The sequence below is a fragment of the Zonotrichia leucophrys genome, unplaced genomic scaffold (assembly GCF_028769735.1).
Source record: "Zonotrichia leucophrys gambelii isolate GWCS_2022_RI unplaced genomic scaffold, RI_Zleu_2.0 Scaffold_141_116352, whole genome shotgun sequence".
In the NCBI taxonomy this organism is placed as follows: Eukaryota; Metazoa; Chordata; class Aves; order Passeriformes; family Passerellidae; genus Zonotrichia; species Zonotrichia leucophrys.
In genome coordinates this window covers 32,940-49,663 of record NW_026992346.1, presented here as the reverse complement: position 1 = coordinate 49,663, position 16,724 = coordinate 32,940, and the positions used below count along the sequence as shown (strand labels likewise).

Sequence of the window (16,724 nt, the reverse complement as noted above, 5' to 3'; positions counted from 1 at the left end):
GCAGAGCCCCAGCCATGCTGTTTGCCCCCAGCCTGCCCACGGCCAGCCTGGGGCTGCTCACGGGGCTTTTCTGTGGTGAGCATTGGCCTGGGTGTGTTTTTGAGAGAGCCTGGGCAAGGAGCCTGGAGCCCCCAGGCCCTGGCCTGAGGCGTCAGCGCTGCCCCAGCAGTGCCCATGGCCTGTCCCTGCTGCAGCCCCGGCACTGCCACCCCCAGGGCTGTGCCCGGCCCTGAGAGCACTCAGGCCCTGCAGCAACACCAGGGCCACCAGGGCAGCGGGGCAGGGCTACGGCAGCAGCACTGGCAACACGAAGTGCTGCTGCTGCTGCTGGGCACAGCTGCTGGGCCAGCACTGATCTGCCCCCAGCTCTGCACACAGACATTGCTGCTGCAGCTCCAGAGAAGGCAACAAAAGGGGATCTGTGGTGAAAACTTTCCGGGAGATCTTTTACTTTGCTTAAACCCTCAAGAGCACAGCTCCTCATCGACACAGTCTGGGGCTACTGCAAATTTTGAGGGAAACAAAATGAGAAATGGTACGAACAATGACATTTCTTTGTGGACATTCCTAAAAATGTAAAACAAAGTAAAAGAACCTCCAAAAAAATCCCAACAAGATGTATCAAACATGACTTTTATTACAAGTGATTTCCAGAATTTTTCCAGCAGTTCAGCATGTCTGAAATCGTCCATTCATCAGTCTCCTCACTGCAGCCTTGAGCTCCTGGTTCCTCAGGCTGTAGATGAGGGGGTTCAGGGCTGGAGGCACGACCGAGTACAGAACTGACAGAGCCAGATCCAGGGATGGGGAGGAGATGGAGGTGGGCTTCAGGTGAGCAAACATGATAGTGCTGAGGAACAGGGAGACCACAGCCAGGTGAGGAAGGCATGTGGAAAAGGCTTTGTGCTGTCCCTGCTCAGACGGGATCCTTAGCAGAACCCTGAAGATCTGCACATAGGAGAAAACAATGAACACAAAACAACCAAAAGCCAAACCAGCACTAACAGCAAGGAGCCCAGTTTCCCTGAGTTTGAGGTCTGAGCAGGAGAGTTTGAGGATCTGTGGGATTTCACAGAAGAACTGGCCCAGGGCATTGCCATGGCACAAGGGCAGGGAAAATGTATTGGCTGTGTGCAGCAGAGCATTGAGAAAGGCACTGGCCCAGGCAGCTGCTGCCATGTGGGCACAAGCTCTGCTGCCCAGGAGGATCCCGTAGTGCAGGGGTTTGCAGATGGACACGTAGCGGTCATAGCACATGACGGTCAGGAGGGAAACTTCTGCTGAAATGAAAAAGGCAAACAGAAATACCTGAACAGCACATCCTGAGTAGGAGATGTCCCTGGTGTCCCAGAGGGAATTGTGCATGGCTTTGGGGACAGTGGTGCCGATGGAGCCCAGGTCGCTGAGGGCCAGGTTGAGCAGGAAGAAGAACATGGGCGTGTGCAGGTGGTGGCCGCAGGCTACGGCGCTGATGATGAGGCCGTTGGCCAGGAGGGCAGCCAGGGAGATGCCCAGCAAGAGGCAGAAGTGCAGGAGCTGCAGCTGCCGCGTGTCTGCCAATGGCAGCAGGAGGAAGTGCCTGATGGAGCTGCTGTTGGACATTTCTTCACTCTGGCCATAGTGGACTGTTTAAAGAAGGCATTGACAAGCTCTTTGACTCAATCAAATAGAGTTATTTTAGGAATTCCCTCAAAACTATTTCTCTACCTGTGGGGGAACTTCACTTAACTTTTTCATTTTTGAGCTTGGGTTTGTGCTGCTGAGTTCCTGCCTCATCTTCAGGATTGCTCTCAGCCTGAACCGCGGGGAAGCCCAGCGGGAAAACAGGGCTCCCTGTACCACAGTGCAGTCAGACCTGCTGGTACCCACACAGATGCCCTTTGCCCATTACACCTCCCTCTAGTTCAGGGTGATCGAATATAAAACGTGCTTGAAAAAAAAAGTAGAGTTTTTAAAGACTCCAGTTTCAAGGTCATTATCTCTAAGCCCTTCTCTCTTCCCCTATACAGCAGGACAGGATGGGAAACCAAGGGTTGGTCTGGCTCTCTGCTGCCTGGAGTTGTGCCTACTGGGAGCTGTTTCTCTCTGTCTAAGCCTTGTCCCTGCCAGTGCTGCCAGAGCCCAGCCCAGCCCTGGGGGCTCAGCTCTGCTCTGCAGACCCCTCCCAGCACAGGGCACTGCCCAGGGGCATCTCCCTGGCACGGGGGCCTCTAAGGGCAGGCCAGACAAACAGAGATGCTGCAAGCCAAGGTGCTGCTGCTGCTATCTGTAGGGAGAGGAGGCTGAGGAGGCACTTTCTGAGGGAGATATGGCACCCATCTGCTGACGCCCAGGGTGGAAGTGCAGGAGTCTCAGTGACACAGGCAAAGCTGACAGTCCCTTTCCCTTCCCTTTAGGAGAAAGCTGAGAGAAGCCCTGGCCATGCAGCATCATCTACACAACAGGAGGAATCTGCCCTGATGGGGGTGGCTCCTTCTACCTCCAACTTCTCCCCTGCAGCGTTCATGGGGAGCTGCCAGGCAGGCTGAGAGATGCCCCTGGCAGGTGGCACATGCCCTGGGATGGCCAAGAGCCCTGAGGGCTGCAGGAGCTGCTCTGCAGGACAGCCCTGGGCAGCCCTGGCTGCAGCCCCAGCTTCAGCCCCTGAGCCATCCCTGGCAGCAGGAGCCATCCTGCCCTGTCCCTCTGATGGTGCCCAGGGCATCCCCGCTCTGCAGCACATCCTCCTCCTCCTGTGCCACAGAGAAACTGGGGGAGTCCTCCTGACACATCCCCCAGGCTGTGGGGTGTGCTGGCTTCAGGAGATCCCTCCAGGAGCACAGGGGACATTGTCCTGCACCCACACACTCACCATGCACAGGGCTGTGAAGATCTTTCCCCAGGTGAAGTCTCAGCTCAATGTCTTCCCAATCCTGATTGCCTTCAGCCTGTCTCTGCCTGGCTCCTGTCCCCTCAGTGCCTGCAGGCAGAGCCCTCAACCCTGCTGGGCTGGGAGAGGAGCTGGCCCTTGGAAGAGCTCTTCCTTTAAAGCACAGACACACACAAGGACTTTAATGAGCCCCTCAGGGGTTTGGTGTTGTTTACATCAGACTCAGTCCCTGAGAGAGCGTTTTAAATAACTTTTCAAGAACTCAAAGTTAAATTGAAATTCGAAAGTTTCTAAAAGTTTAATAAGTCTCTCTGAGAAAGTGTCCCCAGGTTCCAGTTTGAGCAGAACACTGGAGACAGTGATGACAGCTGGGGACAAGCAAGGCAAAGGTGTCTCCAGTGCTGAGCAAAGCTGGATGTGTTTGAGGAATGCAAAGGGCCAAGGCCTGAGCCCCAGCCCCTGGCCAGGCAGATCCTGTCCCTCCCTCCTTGCTCAGGGCTCTTCCCAGGATGGGCACTGGCATATAGGGATGTGCGATGGCAAGGGCAGGAGCATGGGGCGGCCCCTGTCAGGCTGCTGAGCAGGGACAAGGAGGCAATGAGGCCCCAGGCCTGCAAGGGTCACTTGTCTCCTGCTCCTGCCTCGGTGCTTTCCTTTTTATGGAAAAGAATCCTCCCTCCTTCCCAGGCACCCATTGTGGGGAAACAGGACTCCCATACTACTAACCAGTATGGTTAAGCAGAAGCCATTTATTGTTTACATAATGCACTTATTGATTAATTCTAACCCTACTGCATACACTGATCACGCTCTTCTTCATTGGTGCCTCTCTCTTGTCCTTGTGTTCTGCACACACTTCTCAGAGTATGTGACTGGTTACAGTTCAGGTGGTTCACAGCCCTCTGTTATTGAGTTCTTGCGGTGCTGGTATTTTGTTTCTCAGCCTTTCCTTTCTTCATTTAGCACAGTTTATGTCTTAGTAACCTTGATGAATTCCAGAGGGCTCTGATAAGAACGACTACAAGCAATATGGCTGGTGCACAATGTGGCCCAAGTTGTTCAGATACATTGCTACAATTCCCCCTTCTTCTTCTTGCACCAGCCAAACCCTTTTCACTGTATTTTCTACCAAGCGGGTCACCAATTTCACTATGCGTGGAATAGCACAAAGCAATATAAAAATAACTACTAGTAATAACAAAGCTCCCTTTAAGATATCTTTCAATCATCCAGTTATTCCCCATTTCTCAAACCATTCATCCAAGCCCCAATCATTCATAGTCAATTTCTTCATGTTGTCTTCTAGTTGTTTGAGTTTCCTGTGAATGGAAGAGAGGTTCATAAAACACATTCCTTCATAATTCTCACACCTGTGCCCATGTGCTAACAGCAAAAAATCTATAGCAGCTCTATTTTGCAGTGTGCCATGTCTAATATTATCTAAATCAGTGAGCATTTGATTTAAAATAGCTGAACTTGTTTCCACTGCGGGAATCCACAAAATCAGAGGATTTTGTGAAAGCTGCAAAAGGCGGGCCTCAGAGACAGCAGAACTGTGATTAGAGCTAAGCAGTAGCCATGAGATAGATCAGCAGAAAAATTTTTTAAAAAGTAGAAAAGCAAGGACAAATAGAACAATTGTCTGCTGTCAAAGGAAGGGGACCAGGACACCAGTTGGTTCATCACAGGCCCTCAGGTCCGGTCCGGTCCCGGTCCCTCAGGTCCTTCAGGTCCAGTTTATTGAAGAAAGTATCAAACACTTATACAGCAAATAATAAGCTTATGAATATTCTGTAAGCCAAGCAATCTATTGGTTAAACTATATCATCAACTCTTCCTCATTCCTTAGGGGTTACATCTCTCTTTTCTCATGTCTCTTTCACTGTTTGTTATCCTACTACAGCTAGGCCCAAGGACACTGCTATCTGTGCAGGTGCAGTACTTGGAATTAGCCACGGTTTTGTACTTTTCCAGTCCTCAGCCAGCCAAACTCCCAACACTTCCCCTGTTTTTATTTTTTTAAAAAAAGTTCTATGGGCTAATTGTGTCACACTCTTTGTAACACAAGAATAGGCAATTCTAACAACTAAACAATATTCTCAGCTAGTAAGGTTTCTCTCTTACAAGGGATCTAAGCTAGGGAAACAAACCAAAAAGGCTATCACTAATTACAGGATATGCTATACAACAGATACAAAAAAGAATTCTATGTGTTACAAGGCTCAAACAAAAGTCAGGTGTGCTAATATAACCCACAAAAATAAGCTAAAGAAAGTTTGCTTTCTATTCTCAAACAGCAGATTCTGATTGTCTTTTTTAACTAGTTTCTCTAATGTTCACAACAACACTTTGCACACAAGTCATAAAATAAATGCTTATCATAAAAGCATAAATCTATCTAACATGACTTAAACTCAATAGTATTTAGACTTAAAATACTTAAAGTTTAAATATTTTAATTTAACAGAACTAAACATCACTAAACTTAATTTTAACAAAAATCAGCTGATTTTAAATTCTACATAACTTACACTTAATATAATTTTAATTTTAACAGAAAAATTTGGTCAACAAAAGTTTGCCTGCAATCATGGTAGAAAGCAAGTGATATCCCAAAATGAATACCAAATGCTGTATGTTTTTGTTAATCACATGCTTTTAAAAACCAAGCCTTTATTAACTAAAATTTGAAATTATTAATTATTTCAATTTTTTAATTTCATATTTTTATTATTATTTTATTTTATTATCATTATTTATTTTATTATTTATTATTATTTTATTATTTATTTTATGTTTTATTATTTTATTCATATTATTATTATGCTTTTTAAAGTGGCTGGTACCACTTTAAAAACCAAACATTTTCTTTGGATTCAGAGAAAGAAAACAATTCCTATTTAAAAACAATTATATAGCAGTTTTAAAAAATGCCTCTTTGAGGAAATACATCAACAGATGTTTTCCTTGTGCAAAATAGACATTTTTCAACTCAAATCTTTGAAACACATATACTATTTAGCGTTTGTGTTTATGCATTACCTTCTATATCAGTAATTTAATAAAACTTTTAATCCATACCAAAACTATTTTTCTTTATTTAAAATATGTACCACTCTTAATTTAGCTTTCAGGGCTTGAGCTAAAACCATGTCATCAAAAAACTCTGGGTTTCTCATTTTTTAATTATTTTTTTTAAGTTTTGGTTTTGTTTTTTTTTTTTTTTTTCATTGTGTGTGTTTACTTTTGACTCTATAAGTCTATTATAAGGGCTATATGAAATACAGTTTTTTCTAGGGAACAACAAAGCCACATTGCATACCCCTGGAATAAAACACTGTTTAAGGTATAGCTGTAAAAAAAAATTCTTTGAATTCAGGGTTTGTTTTTACATTTATCACATTTAAACAAAGCTTAAAAAATACAAAAAATACACTTATTATATTTCACTTTTATAACTATTTTAACCTGTTTTTAACATTTTTAAATTTTTCAAAATACAATTTTGAAGTTTAATGTTTTATTGACTAAGGTTTTTTGGGCTTCTGATGTCTAAAGTCTGTTAGGAAGAACAAAAGTCCTTTTTAACACTTAGGTAAGAAACGTCTTGATATCCTTTGGTGTTGCTTGTTTATTATCACTGGTCTCTTAATTGCAGTAGGAATCTTTCTTTTGTTGACAAGTCACATTTATTACGGCTGTCTAAAACTGAAGCTTTTGCCGGCTGTGGGGCAGAGGGAGAAGCGCTCCCGCTGGAACAAGCACTCCGGTCCCCGGCGCGTGTGTCGGAGGAGGCTGAGCCCCCCACGCTGGGCGCGGCGCGGCTCCCCCCGCTCTTGGCCTCCGCGGCTGCTCGGCGCGGCTTCCCCCGCGCTGGGTGCGGCGCAGCGCGGCTCCCGTCGCGCTCGGCTTCTGCGGCGGCTCCCGCGGCGCTGGGCTCGGCTTCCGCCCTCCCGCGGCTGTACTACCGCCACTGCGCCCATGCCGAGTTTGGAGTAGGATAGCCCGGCAGGCGTCCCAAGCCGCAGCTGCTGCTTTGCACTCAGAAATATGCTGAAGCAGTGTGTGGTGTATCACTTGCCATGGCTTGCTCGGTTTCTTTGCTGTTTTATCATCTTCTAACACTGCTTGCCACAGTATATCTCCAGATTTTCTCCGTTCTGAGAGTTCATAGACCGTATGAGGGTTAAGGAAAATTTCTTCAGCGTATCCATAGGCTAATAACAAATTTATCCCCTTTATCTCTCGCCATTTTAGATACGCGGCTAATAACTTATATGCTGCTTGCCTTTTCATACCTCTTTATTTTTCGTGAGCGCTCTTGCAGCTTTCCAGGCTTCCGGCAGCACGTGAATGGCTCAGGTCACCGATGTGAACCCCAAGGGTGCTTCAAAGGTCCGGCACCGTCTTGGCTGCAAACGAGACCCAGCTCCAACTTCCTTGACCGTGGCGTGTTCTCTCCCCCTTTTTCTTTTAGTCGAGACGAGAGGGGTCAGTGTTCAGGGTCACCATGTATCGAAGGAAGGGGACCAGGACACCAGTTGGTTCATCACAGGCCCTTCAGGTCTGGTCCGGTCCCGGTCCCTCAGGTCCTTCTGGTCCAGTTTATTGAAGAAAGTATCAAACACTTATACAGCAAATAATAAGCTTATGAATATTCTGTAAGCCAAGCAATCTATTGGTTAAACTATACCATCAACTCTTCCTCATTTCTTAGGGGTTACATCTCTCTTTTCTCATGTCTCTTTCACTGTTTGTTATCTTACCACAGCTAGGCCCCAAGGACACGCTATCTTGCAGGTGCAGGACTTGGAATTAGCCACCGTTTTGTACTTTTCCAGTCCTTAGCCAGCCAAACTCCCAACAGATTTCCTTCTCCAGATGCTCTCTGGTCATTCAAGTGCTTCTCAACTAACTGGTTTCATGCTTTGAACTTCAGGGGGTTGTCTAGTCCGTTCAAAGTTCAAATAAATAACACGTTAATCAACATCTTAATTGTGTTTATATCTATAAGAGAATTACATTTTCTTTTATCTTTGTCTAAATCTGTTCCTGTACAGAAATTCCTTGGGGATGGGGGACATGTCAGATGCTGCTGGGACATCCCAGAGAGTTGAGGGAAGAGCTGTGATGGTTATTAAACTGTTTAAATGTTCCACCTCTGTTTTTTGGCAAGAAACCTTTCTGTGCCCCTGAGTGTCATCAGGTCCTGAGCCCAAAGGACACAAACCTGATGAGTTGTGGTTCCCACTGCAGGGGCTGCACTTGGACCTTGGCTCTGCACAGGAGAGCTCTTCATCCCCTTTCTCTCTTTTCTCCCTCTGAGCATGGAGGGAGCTCCTGACTTCAGCGTGTGACTCAAGTGTGCAAAGTGCAAATCTGGGCAGAATCGAGGCAGGGAGGGTTTGAGGGGACCTTGGGATCTGTACTGGGCACAGAAGGTGTTTTCCATTGCTCTGAGACTGTCTGCTGTGGAAAGTGGATTTAATATCCAGCAGAGGAATGACTTTTGCATTTGATGGAGCTGTGCCTTCCCTTGGCTTTGTTGGCTGACAAGAAATGAACATCCCTCTGTGTCTCGGGCAGCTCCTTCTCCAAGGAAAGCAGGTGGGAGTTGGAGCCAAGGAGCTGAAAGCTGCAGGTGCAGCCTGGGCTGGAGGGAGCTCAGATTTGCACAAGGCTGCTCTGAGTGCCAGGGCTTGGATGGGGGAAATGGTGGGGTGGGGGTAGGGACAGAATCTGATTGATTGTCAGCCATGAAGGGTCTTGATTTTCATACCTATTCAAACTGCATGAGGAGATACTTGGATTCAGTGTCAATTGGAGACTACACATTTTGATTTATGAAGAGGAAAAAAAACCTAAACAGGGCCTAAAAAATATTTGCTCACTGTCTTTTTAAATATAATGCATTCAATTTGAACACACTACTGAAATCTGTCAAATTAACTGCAAAAGATTTGAACACTTAAATTATTCTCAGAGGCTTGACTTGTTAAGGTGTTCTGAATGTTAATGAGCCCTGGGACACTGAATTCCTGCACTGAAGAGCTGAAGGCTGAACAAGCCTCTGCAGCAGGAAAATTCAGCAGCAGCCTCCAAGGTGCTGAGGATGTCAGCAGCTCCCACTGAGGCCATCCCTGCCCAGAGACCGTGGGGTAATGGGCAGACAAGGAGAGCATCCCTGGGGCTGGGGCAGCACAACTCAGAGGCACCAGCGGCTCCAGCTGGGAAATGGAGTGTGGAATGTGGCTGGGAAAGCCCTGCCTGGGCTGGGCCAAGCAGGACAGACAAGCCCTGACCCCCATTCCCCAAACAACTCTCTCAATGAGATATTTTAAAAGAATTACAGATGTTTGTGTTCTCTGAATTGGACACACTGGAGAAATACCAAGAAGAGAATCTCAGGAGCTCAAAAGAACAAAACAGACTTTACTGGCAACTTTAGAAAATTAGAGAAACTTGGCAAATAGTTCAATATAGCATTCAATCAATCAAGAAAACATTTTGCATTAACTTGGCCCATTCAACTTGACAAAGTCTAAGCCTGTTTAATGGAATGTTAATCAAAATTTGCAAGAGCAGGGAATTAGAAGAAGACACAGAAAGAGAGAAAGAAATAAAAAAATTAGAGAAGCACACACACAGCTACTAAACCCTGGAGTTCAGCTGTGTTTAGAGGGAAATTCCAAGAGGAGGTAGGGTCAAAATGTCTGCTTGCCTTGTGGTCAGCCTTCTATACCCCTTGGTCTTCCTGGGCCCTTCCCCCAGGTGGGACTTGGGCTCATTTGGTCCCTCAGGAGCTGGGCTGGGGGCTGCAGAGGTGGCTGTGGAGCATTGCCTGTGCTGTGCCAGGGACTGGCAGCCACTGCTGGGCTGGAATAGAGGCTCTGGGAGGATTGGTGTTCCAGGGCAGGGCAAGGCTGGACCTGCCCCTTCCTCCCCCACACATGAAATGTTTTGAGCCAACAATCTCCTCCAGTCTGTCACAACTGGGAATGTTGGAGGTGGAACCCCAGTTCTGGCCAGGGGCACCTGGCTGAGAAGGACAGCTCTTTTCCATAGGAAGGAAAGCACAGACCCCAGTGTTTGGAAGGCAGGTGAGAGCCTCACTAGGCCAAGGCCAGTAAGACTTGCCAGTAATGGCAGATTTTGTCTGGGATCAGTATTTGGATATAGGGAATTTTTGAGGTGGAACCCCAATCTCAGCCATGGGCACCTGGAGAAGCAGGACAGTTCTTTCCCATAGGAAGGAAAGCATGGAGCCTTCCCAGGGGTTTTCGGGATAGAAGAGAGGTGATCCTTGTGAAGCCATTGCCAGCCAGACATGTCCTGGCAATATTCCTTTTGGAACAATCCCTGGATATAAGGAAGTTTGGAGGTAAAATCCCAATTCTGGCCATGGGTGCCTGGAGGAGAAGACGAGTTCTTTTCCATTGAAGGGAAAGTATGGAGCCCCAGTGTTTCAATAGCAGAAGAGGCCCTCAAAATGCCAAGGTCAGCTGGATCAGTCAGGTGGCCCCTGGGAGCCAAACCAGGCAGACCTGCTCCGTGTTCCCTTGGTATTTTGGGGCCTCACAGTGTCACAATGGTGCCTTGGATCCATGATGCCCCACAGTGCCATAAAGGTGACTTGTTTCTACGGTGTCCCACAGTGTCACAGTGGCCCCCATGTTCCAGAAGGCCCTGCAGTGTCACAATGGTCCCAAAGGTTCCATAAGCCTTGCGTGTCACAATGGTCTCCATGGTTCCCCAGGCCCCACAATGTTACATGACTTTTATATTCCATGTGCCCTGCAATGTCACAATGGACCTTTAGACCCTTGGGATTTGCTGTGTCACAAAAGTCTCCTTTGGCTCCACAGTGTCACAATGGACCGTTGATGACAGGAGTCCCCTCTGTGTCACCCTGAATCTTTGGTTCCATACTGCCCTGCAGTGTCACAATGAACCCTTGGAACCATGAGGTTGTGAAGTGCCTTATTGGTCTCTCCATGGTTCCATGAGGCCTTGCAATGTCACAATGGACCTTTGGCTCCGTGGGGTCTCACAGTGTCACAAAGGTCCTTTGGTTCCATGACACCCCAAAGCGTCACAATGGTCTCCATCATTCTATGAGGCCTCATGGTGTCACAAAGGACCCTTGGTTTGATGGGGCCTCTCAGTGTCACAATGATCCCTACATTCCATGGAGCCCCACAGCGTCAGTACTGTCCCCTTGGCTTAATGAGGCCCAGCAATGTCAGCGTGCTCTCCATGATTCCATGAGGCCCCACAGTGTCACACTGGTCCTTTGGTCTCACAGGACCCCACCGTGTCACAATGGTCCCTTGGTCTCACAATGCCCCACAGTGTCACAATGGTCCTTTGCTCCTACAGGGCCCACAGTGTCACAATGGTCCCTTGGTTCCATGGCCCTGTGCTGCTGCATTCCTCCCTCCCCTTCTCAGGCCGCCCTGCCAGCTGAGAAATGCTCCTTGGGCCTCGGCCTTAGCCAACACCCCTGGGCTCAGCTCCTCTGCAGCTCATCACAAACACTGTCTGCTCCAGGCACTTGCTGCTGCCCAACCAGCGCCTGGTTCCTTTAGCAGCAGCCCTGGGAACTGTTTTTGTTCTCTCAGTGGCACAACATCCCTGTTCTCACGCTGCCAAAGAAAGCTGTTGGTGCCAAGTGCAGCCAGGATGAGCCATTGCTGGGACTGAAGCCCCTCTCTTGGGGCCCTGCAAACAGCGCTCCAAAAGGACCCCTTGGAGCTCTCCTGGGCCAGCGACTCCCTCTGAGTGGGGCCTCTCCCAGCCGGGAACTCTCCCGTTTGCTGCACTCGGGGATCCCCAACAACAACGGAGCCTGGGCCGATCCCCCCACTCCTCCAGGCTCAATACTTTGCCCTTTGCTTGGGAGATGCCAAAGGATCCACAGTGATCATTGCCTGCCCTCAGGGGAATTGCTCACAGGTGCCTTGCACTGACTCTTGGTGTCTGTGTGCACACAGGCGTGCCTGTGCTGGGGAAATGTGTCAGAAATGCTGCTCTCTGAGGGGTTGGAGAGTCTTGGATAGCTGAGTCAGTCAGATATCCAGATATAAGTAAGTAATGTTAAGTCACGAGGTCTAAGCTAAGTTAAATACTGCTAGAGTATTTCTTTTGCTAAGCTGTTATGTTTAAGTTATTAGCTAAGTTAAATATTGTTAAGTGTTACTCTATTAAATTGCTAAGTCATGCGTTATAAGTTAGGTCCAATACTGTTAAGTGCCACTCTTTTGCTAAATTGTGAAGTTTAAGGCATCAGCTAAGGTTAAGGTATAAGTTAAGTACTGTTAAGTTTGAGCTCTTTTAAGCTTTAGGCCATATTCCTTTTATCCTTGCCCTCACTATCCTTGTGTCATACACACACACACACAGGGACAGTTCTCTGTTAATGTGTGATTTGACTGCCTGGATTTTCTTTGCTTTTGTTGTTGCTTTGTTTCCTTGGTGTGCCTGAAGTGTCCAGTCAGGAGCAGAGCAACTCTTGCCAAGGAACTCTGTGCTGCTGTCCCTAATATTAAATCTGGTTTTTGCTGATCCCTTGCTGGGGATTTTTTCAGTGCTCTCAGCCCCTTGTTTGTAACAGGGTGAAGGAGCCCTGGCCCAGGCTCTGGCCCTGGGGGACACGGGGACGCTGCCGGGGGGTCCCTGTCCCCCTGTGCCACCCCCAGGGCCCCGGCCCCCCGTCCCCGTGTCAGGCTCTGGGATCGGTCTCGTGGAACATCCTCTGGGGGAGGCTGCGGGGCCGGGGGCGGGGGGATCCGGGGGGACAGGAGACCCTGCTGTGCACGAGCAGGGTTGGACTGCTCTGGGGGGAGCTGTGAGGGGGGCCAGGGCAGAGTGACCTCCCCAGGGACCTCACACAGCCCCTGTGATGTCACACAGCCCCTGTGATGTCACACAGCCCCTCTGATATCACACAGCCTCCTGTGATGTCGCAGCCCACTCTGGGATATCACATCACACCCTTGTGATGTCTCAGAGCCAGCTCTGCGGTATCACTCTGTGATGTCATACAGCTGTGCTGTGATGTCACAGAAGATTCTGTGATGTCAAAAAGTCACCAAGTGATGTCATTGTCTGTTCTGTGGTGTCACAGATCTCTGTTGTCAAAAAATCCTGTCTGTAGTGTCATACTGGCATTCTGTACTGTCACAGCACACACTTTGACCTTACAGGCTTCTCTATGATGTCATACAGCCATGCCATGATGTCAAAGCCTTCTCTGTGATGTCACAGAATCGCCTCTATGATGGTGCAGCTGCTTGATGACCTCACACAACAAAGTCTGTGATGCCATAGCCCAATCTGTGACCTCACACAACCCACTCTGCGCTGTCACACAGCTCTTTGCTGACATCACAGCTGCTCTGCCACAGAGGTGCTGCAGTGACACAGCCCCCTCAGGGACATGCCACAGCCCCTGCCAGTGCTGAGCCCCTGTGAGCTCTGTCTGTGCCCTGCTGGTGTCCCTGAGGGGCCCTGGCAGTGCCCCAGCCCTTCTGGGCTGTGCACAGGAGCTGCTCCTGGCCAGAGCTGTCTCTCTGCAGCTCTGCTGCCCTTGCCAGGAGCTGCCTCTGGGCCAGGAGCCCGGCCCAGCTCAGCAGCACAGACACAGCACAGGGACTTTAATGAGCCTCTGGGGCTTTGCTGCTCTTTGCATCAGACTCAGTCCCTCAAAGTGTGCTCAGAAATTTCTGAGGAATTTTAAAAGTGATTGAAACACTGAAATTTCTCATAATATAATTAGATTCATCTGAGGGACAGGACTGAGAAAGTGTCCCCAGGTTCCAGGTAGAGGAGAACACAGGTGGCAGTGATGACAGATGGGGACAAGCAAGGGAAAGGTGTCTCTGATGCTGAGCACACCTGCGCCTCTGTCCTTGCAGGCTGTTGGCATCCCCCGGCTGCCCAACCTGTCTGGGCCATTCCTTTGCTGACAGCTCTGCCTCCTACCTGCCCCTGCCTGCCCACACAAAGCCTTGGGCTGCTCCAGGCTCCTTCTGGGGGACGTGCTGCACCACAGCCCTGCCCTGCCAGGGAAATTCCTTTCTCCTTGTGTCCAGTCTGGGCCTCCCCAGTTGCCCTTGGTGCTATTGGGTCTTCTTCAGGCTCCTTCCCATTATGAAAAAAAAGCTCCAGCCTCTCTGAAACCACCCTTCCATCCCTCCCAGGCTACTCCTATTCTACCCTCAGTCTGCACACCACTGAGCACAGAGCCCTCAGCCTCTTCCAGCTGGTTTTGTGATGAGACCGCCAAACCCCATCCTGGGAGATTTTTGTGTCTTCTCCAAGGTCTGTGAAAATGGAAAAAAGTGATCAAAGTTATTTTCTCCACAATCTTGCAATGACAGAAAAGCGGCCAATATCTTTAAACTGAATCAGGGTGGATTTATATATCTTAGAAGAAGGAAATATTTTACAAGTATGAGGGTGGCTTGTAACTGCAGCTGATTTTCCAGAGAAGTGGATTCCCCATCCTAGGAATTGTCCAAGAGCAGGAACTTTGTGCAACCTGACCCACTGAAACCCTCTCATTCCCAAGGACAGAATTCCTGTAGTGTGGGTTCTCTGATGTGCTGGGTGCCCTCACAACGCTTCTGGCCAGAATGTCTGCTGAGGGCAGCCAGGCTGCTGCAGGGGCAGTGGCCTCACAGCCATCACCATGGCAGCCCTGTCCCCTGGGCCTGGCTCTGCCCTTTCCTCTGCCCCTGCCTTGGCTCTGCTGGCATGAAGAGTTTTGTCATTAATATCTTGTCCCCAAAGTTCTGGGGCCAATGGCTTCCCAGCTGGGCTTCTGGAGCAGAAGTGGCTTTTCAGAGCCCAGCCAGGAATGAGCCCTGAGGCAGCAGCTCTGCAGTGGTGGCCACCAGGCCGGGCTGCCAAGGCAGGCTTCTGGCCATGGCCTGCAAGCAGCTGCTGCTGCCAAGGTGCCTTTGGTGCCTCAGGCTCTCCCTGGCACAGCTCCCAGCACGGCACTCTGCCCTTGTGCCCGAGCCCTTCCCTGTGCTGGGGCTGGCCTGGGGCTTTTCCTGCAGCGGGACCTGCCCTGCTGATGGCACAGGAAAGGCAGTTCCTGCTGGAGCAGGAGGCTCTGCCTGCAATGGGCTCCAACCACTCCAGCAAGGCCCTGTTTGCAAAGCCCCCAATGGGAAATTAAGGAGGGGTGTCACACTGCTTTTGGGGTGAATAATGCTGAAACCAGCCTGACTCCTCCATCCCAAAGTTCAGCATCCTCAGAGGGAGCTGAAGCTGTGGCAGAGCTGGAAAAATCCCCCAAGAAAGGAACAACCAAGTGACACCACTGAGAGCTTCTGCAGAGCTGCTGAGCTGGCCCAGCCTGGGCACATCTGACTGACAGAGCAGCACCTCAGACTGGAAAAGCCCCATCCCAAATATTAATGGCAGCATCTCCTTACATTTCCCTTTTTGGGTGGTGTGGAAATTCCTCCCTGCAGTGGGGACACCCCTCAAGGTCACTGCTCCAGCCTGAGTCGAAGGGATTTCCCACAGTCATTGGTCTGCAGGAGTAACATCAATCTCTGCATAATTAAAGATTTTGCTTTAATGCAGTTCCTTTGAAATAATTTCTTAGTGTTCTATATACTATATTATATATCTCTTACATCCTGGTTAAATATTTATGATTTAGGCAATTTTTTCTAATCATTACCATAATATTTCATACATATTTATATAAAAATATCTGGTTTGCCATCCCTAATCCTGTGGGACAAATTCTACAAAGATTTATTTCCAACTTTATAATTCTTTACACACAAACTCTGTAAAAGTCTGGAACTGGGATTGGAAACTGCTGCTCCAAGGCTACTCTCACAGAAGGCATTGAGAAAGCCTGGAGGTCCTTGGGGGTATCTGTGGGTTTGTGGGGGCTATTGGGACTCCTTTCTGCACCTTGTGACTCAAGAGGAGCTTCTCTAATAAACATTGCCTGAAGCTCGTACTGTGCCCATGACAGGAACCCCTGTGATTGTCTGGCACATCCCGGCTCTGTGCCAGCCTGGAGACTCCTGGGATGACACCGCGGAGCCCCCGTGAGTGCCTGTGACAGATCGGTGCCTTTGCAGCCCAAGGTGCCCTGGGATGTCACCATGGAATGGCTGTGACTGCCTCTGACCACAGGGCTCTTTACCATCCCCAGAAAGCCCTGGGAGGTCTCCATGGAGCCCCTGTCTGTGCCTGTGACATTCCAGCTCTGTAACAGCCTGGAGACTCTTGGAAAGTCCCCATGGAACCCCTCTGAGGGCCTGTGACAAATCTGATCCTTAGAAGGCAACCATCACCAGCCACCTGTTGTTCTGTTCAGTTTCCAAGGCAACCATCACCAGCCCCCTGTTGCTATGGGCAGTCCCTTGGCAGCTCCATGGAGACCCCATGGAAGAATATGAGGGTCTGTCCATGGCCCTGTCATTACATTTATTCCCACCTCAGGTCATTGCTTGGGGCAGGAAAGGGACTCTCTCTCTCCCTGAAGAGAAGGGTGAAATTTCCAGGCAGGGGAAATTGTGGCCAGGCAGACCCAGTGAATTGTGTTTAGTTTTCCCTGTAAATAGTTTTTCTTATCCCTTCTGTTATCAATATAATTTCTGTTCCATTTGTTCCTTATCTTGTTGCTGTTCCCAATAAATCGTTCCTATCCCAGCCCGGAATCTTTGCCTTTTGTGCTTTCCATGGGAGGCGGGAGGGCAGTGAGAGCAGCGTGGTTTTAGCAGGAGCAGGAAATTGGGGAATGCCATTCATGAACCCCAGCCTGTGGAAACTGAGCATCCCAGCTGGTGCCAGCCCTGGCGGCCATGGCAACAGCCTT

General features: G+C 49.1%; 1 protein-coding gene across 1 annotated transcript; it reads right to left on the bottom strand.

Moving 5' to 3' along the window:
* Window positions 1–669: 669 nt before the first annotated feature.
* On the bottom strand, window positions 670–1,257 carry LOC135460974 (olfactory receptor 14J1-like). The gene has a single exon (XM_064737955.1). The coding sequence runs from the start codon at window positions 1,255–1,257 to the stop codon at window positions 670–672; it is 588 nt and encodes a 195-aa protein (XP_064594025.1).
* Between the last annotated feature and the right edge of the window lie 15,467 nt (window positions 1,258–16,724).

Coding starts and splice junctions, on each gene's coding strand:
- LOC135460974 (XM_064737955.1), bottom strand. CDS start 1,257: ATGTGCTATGACCGCTACGTGTCCATCTGCAAACCCCTGCACTACGGG.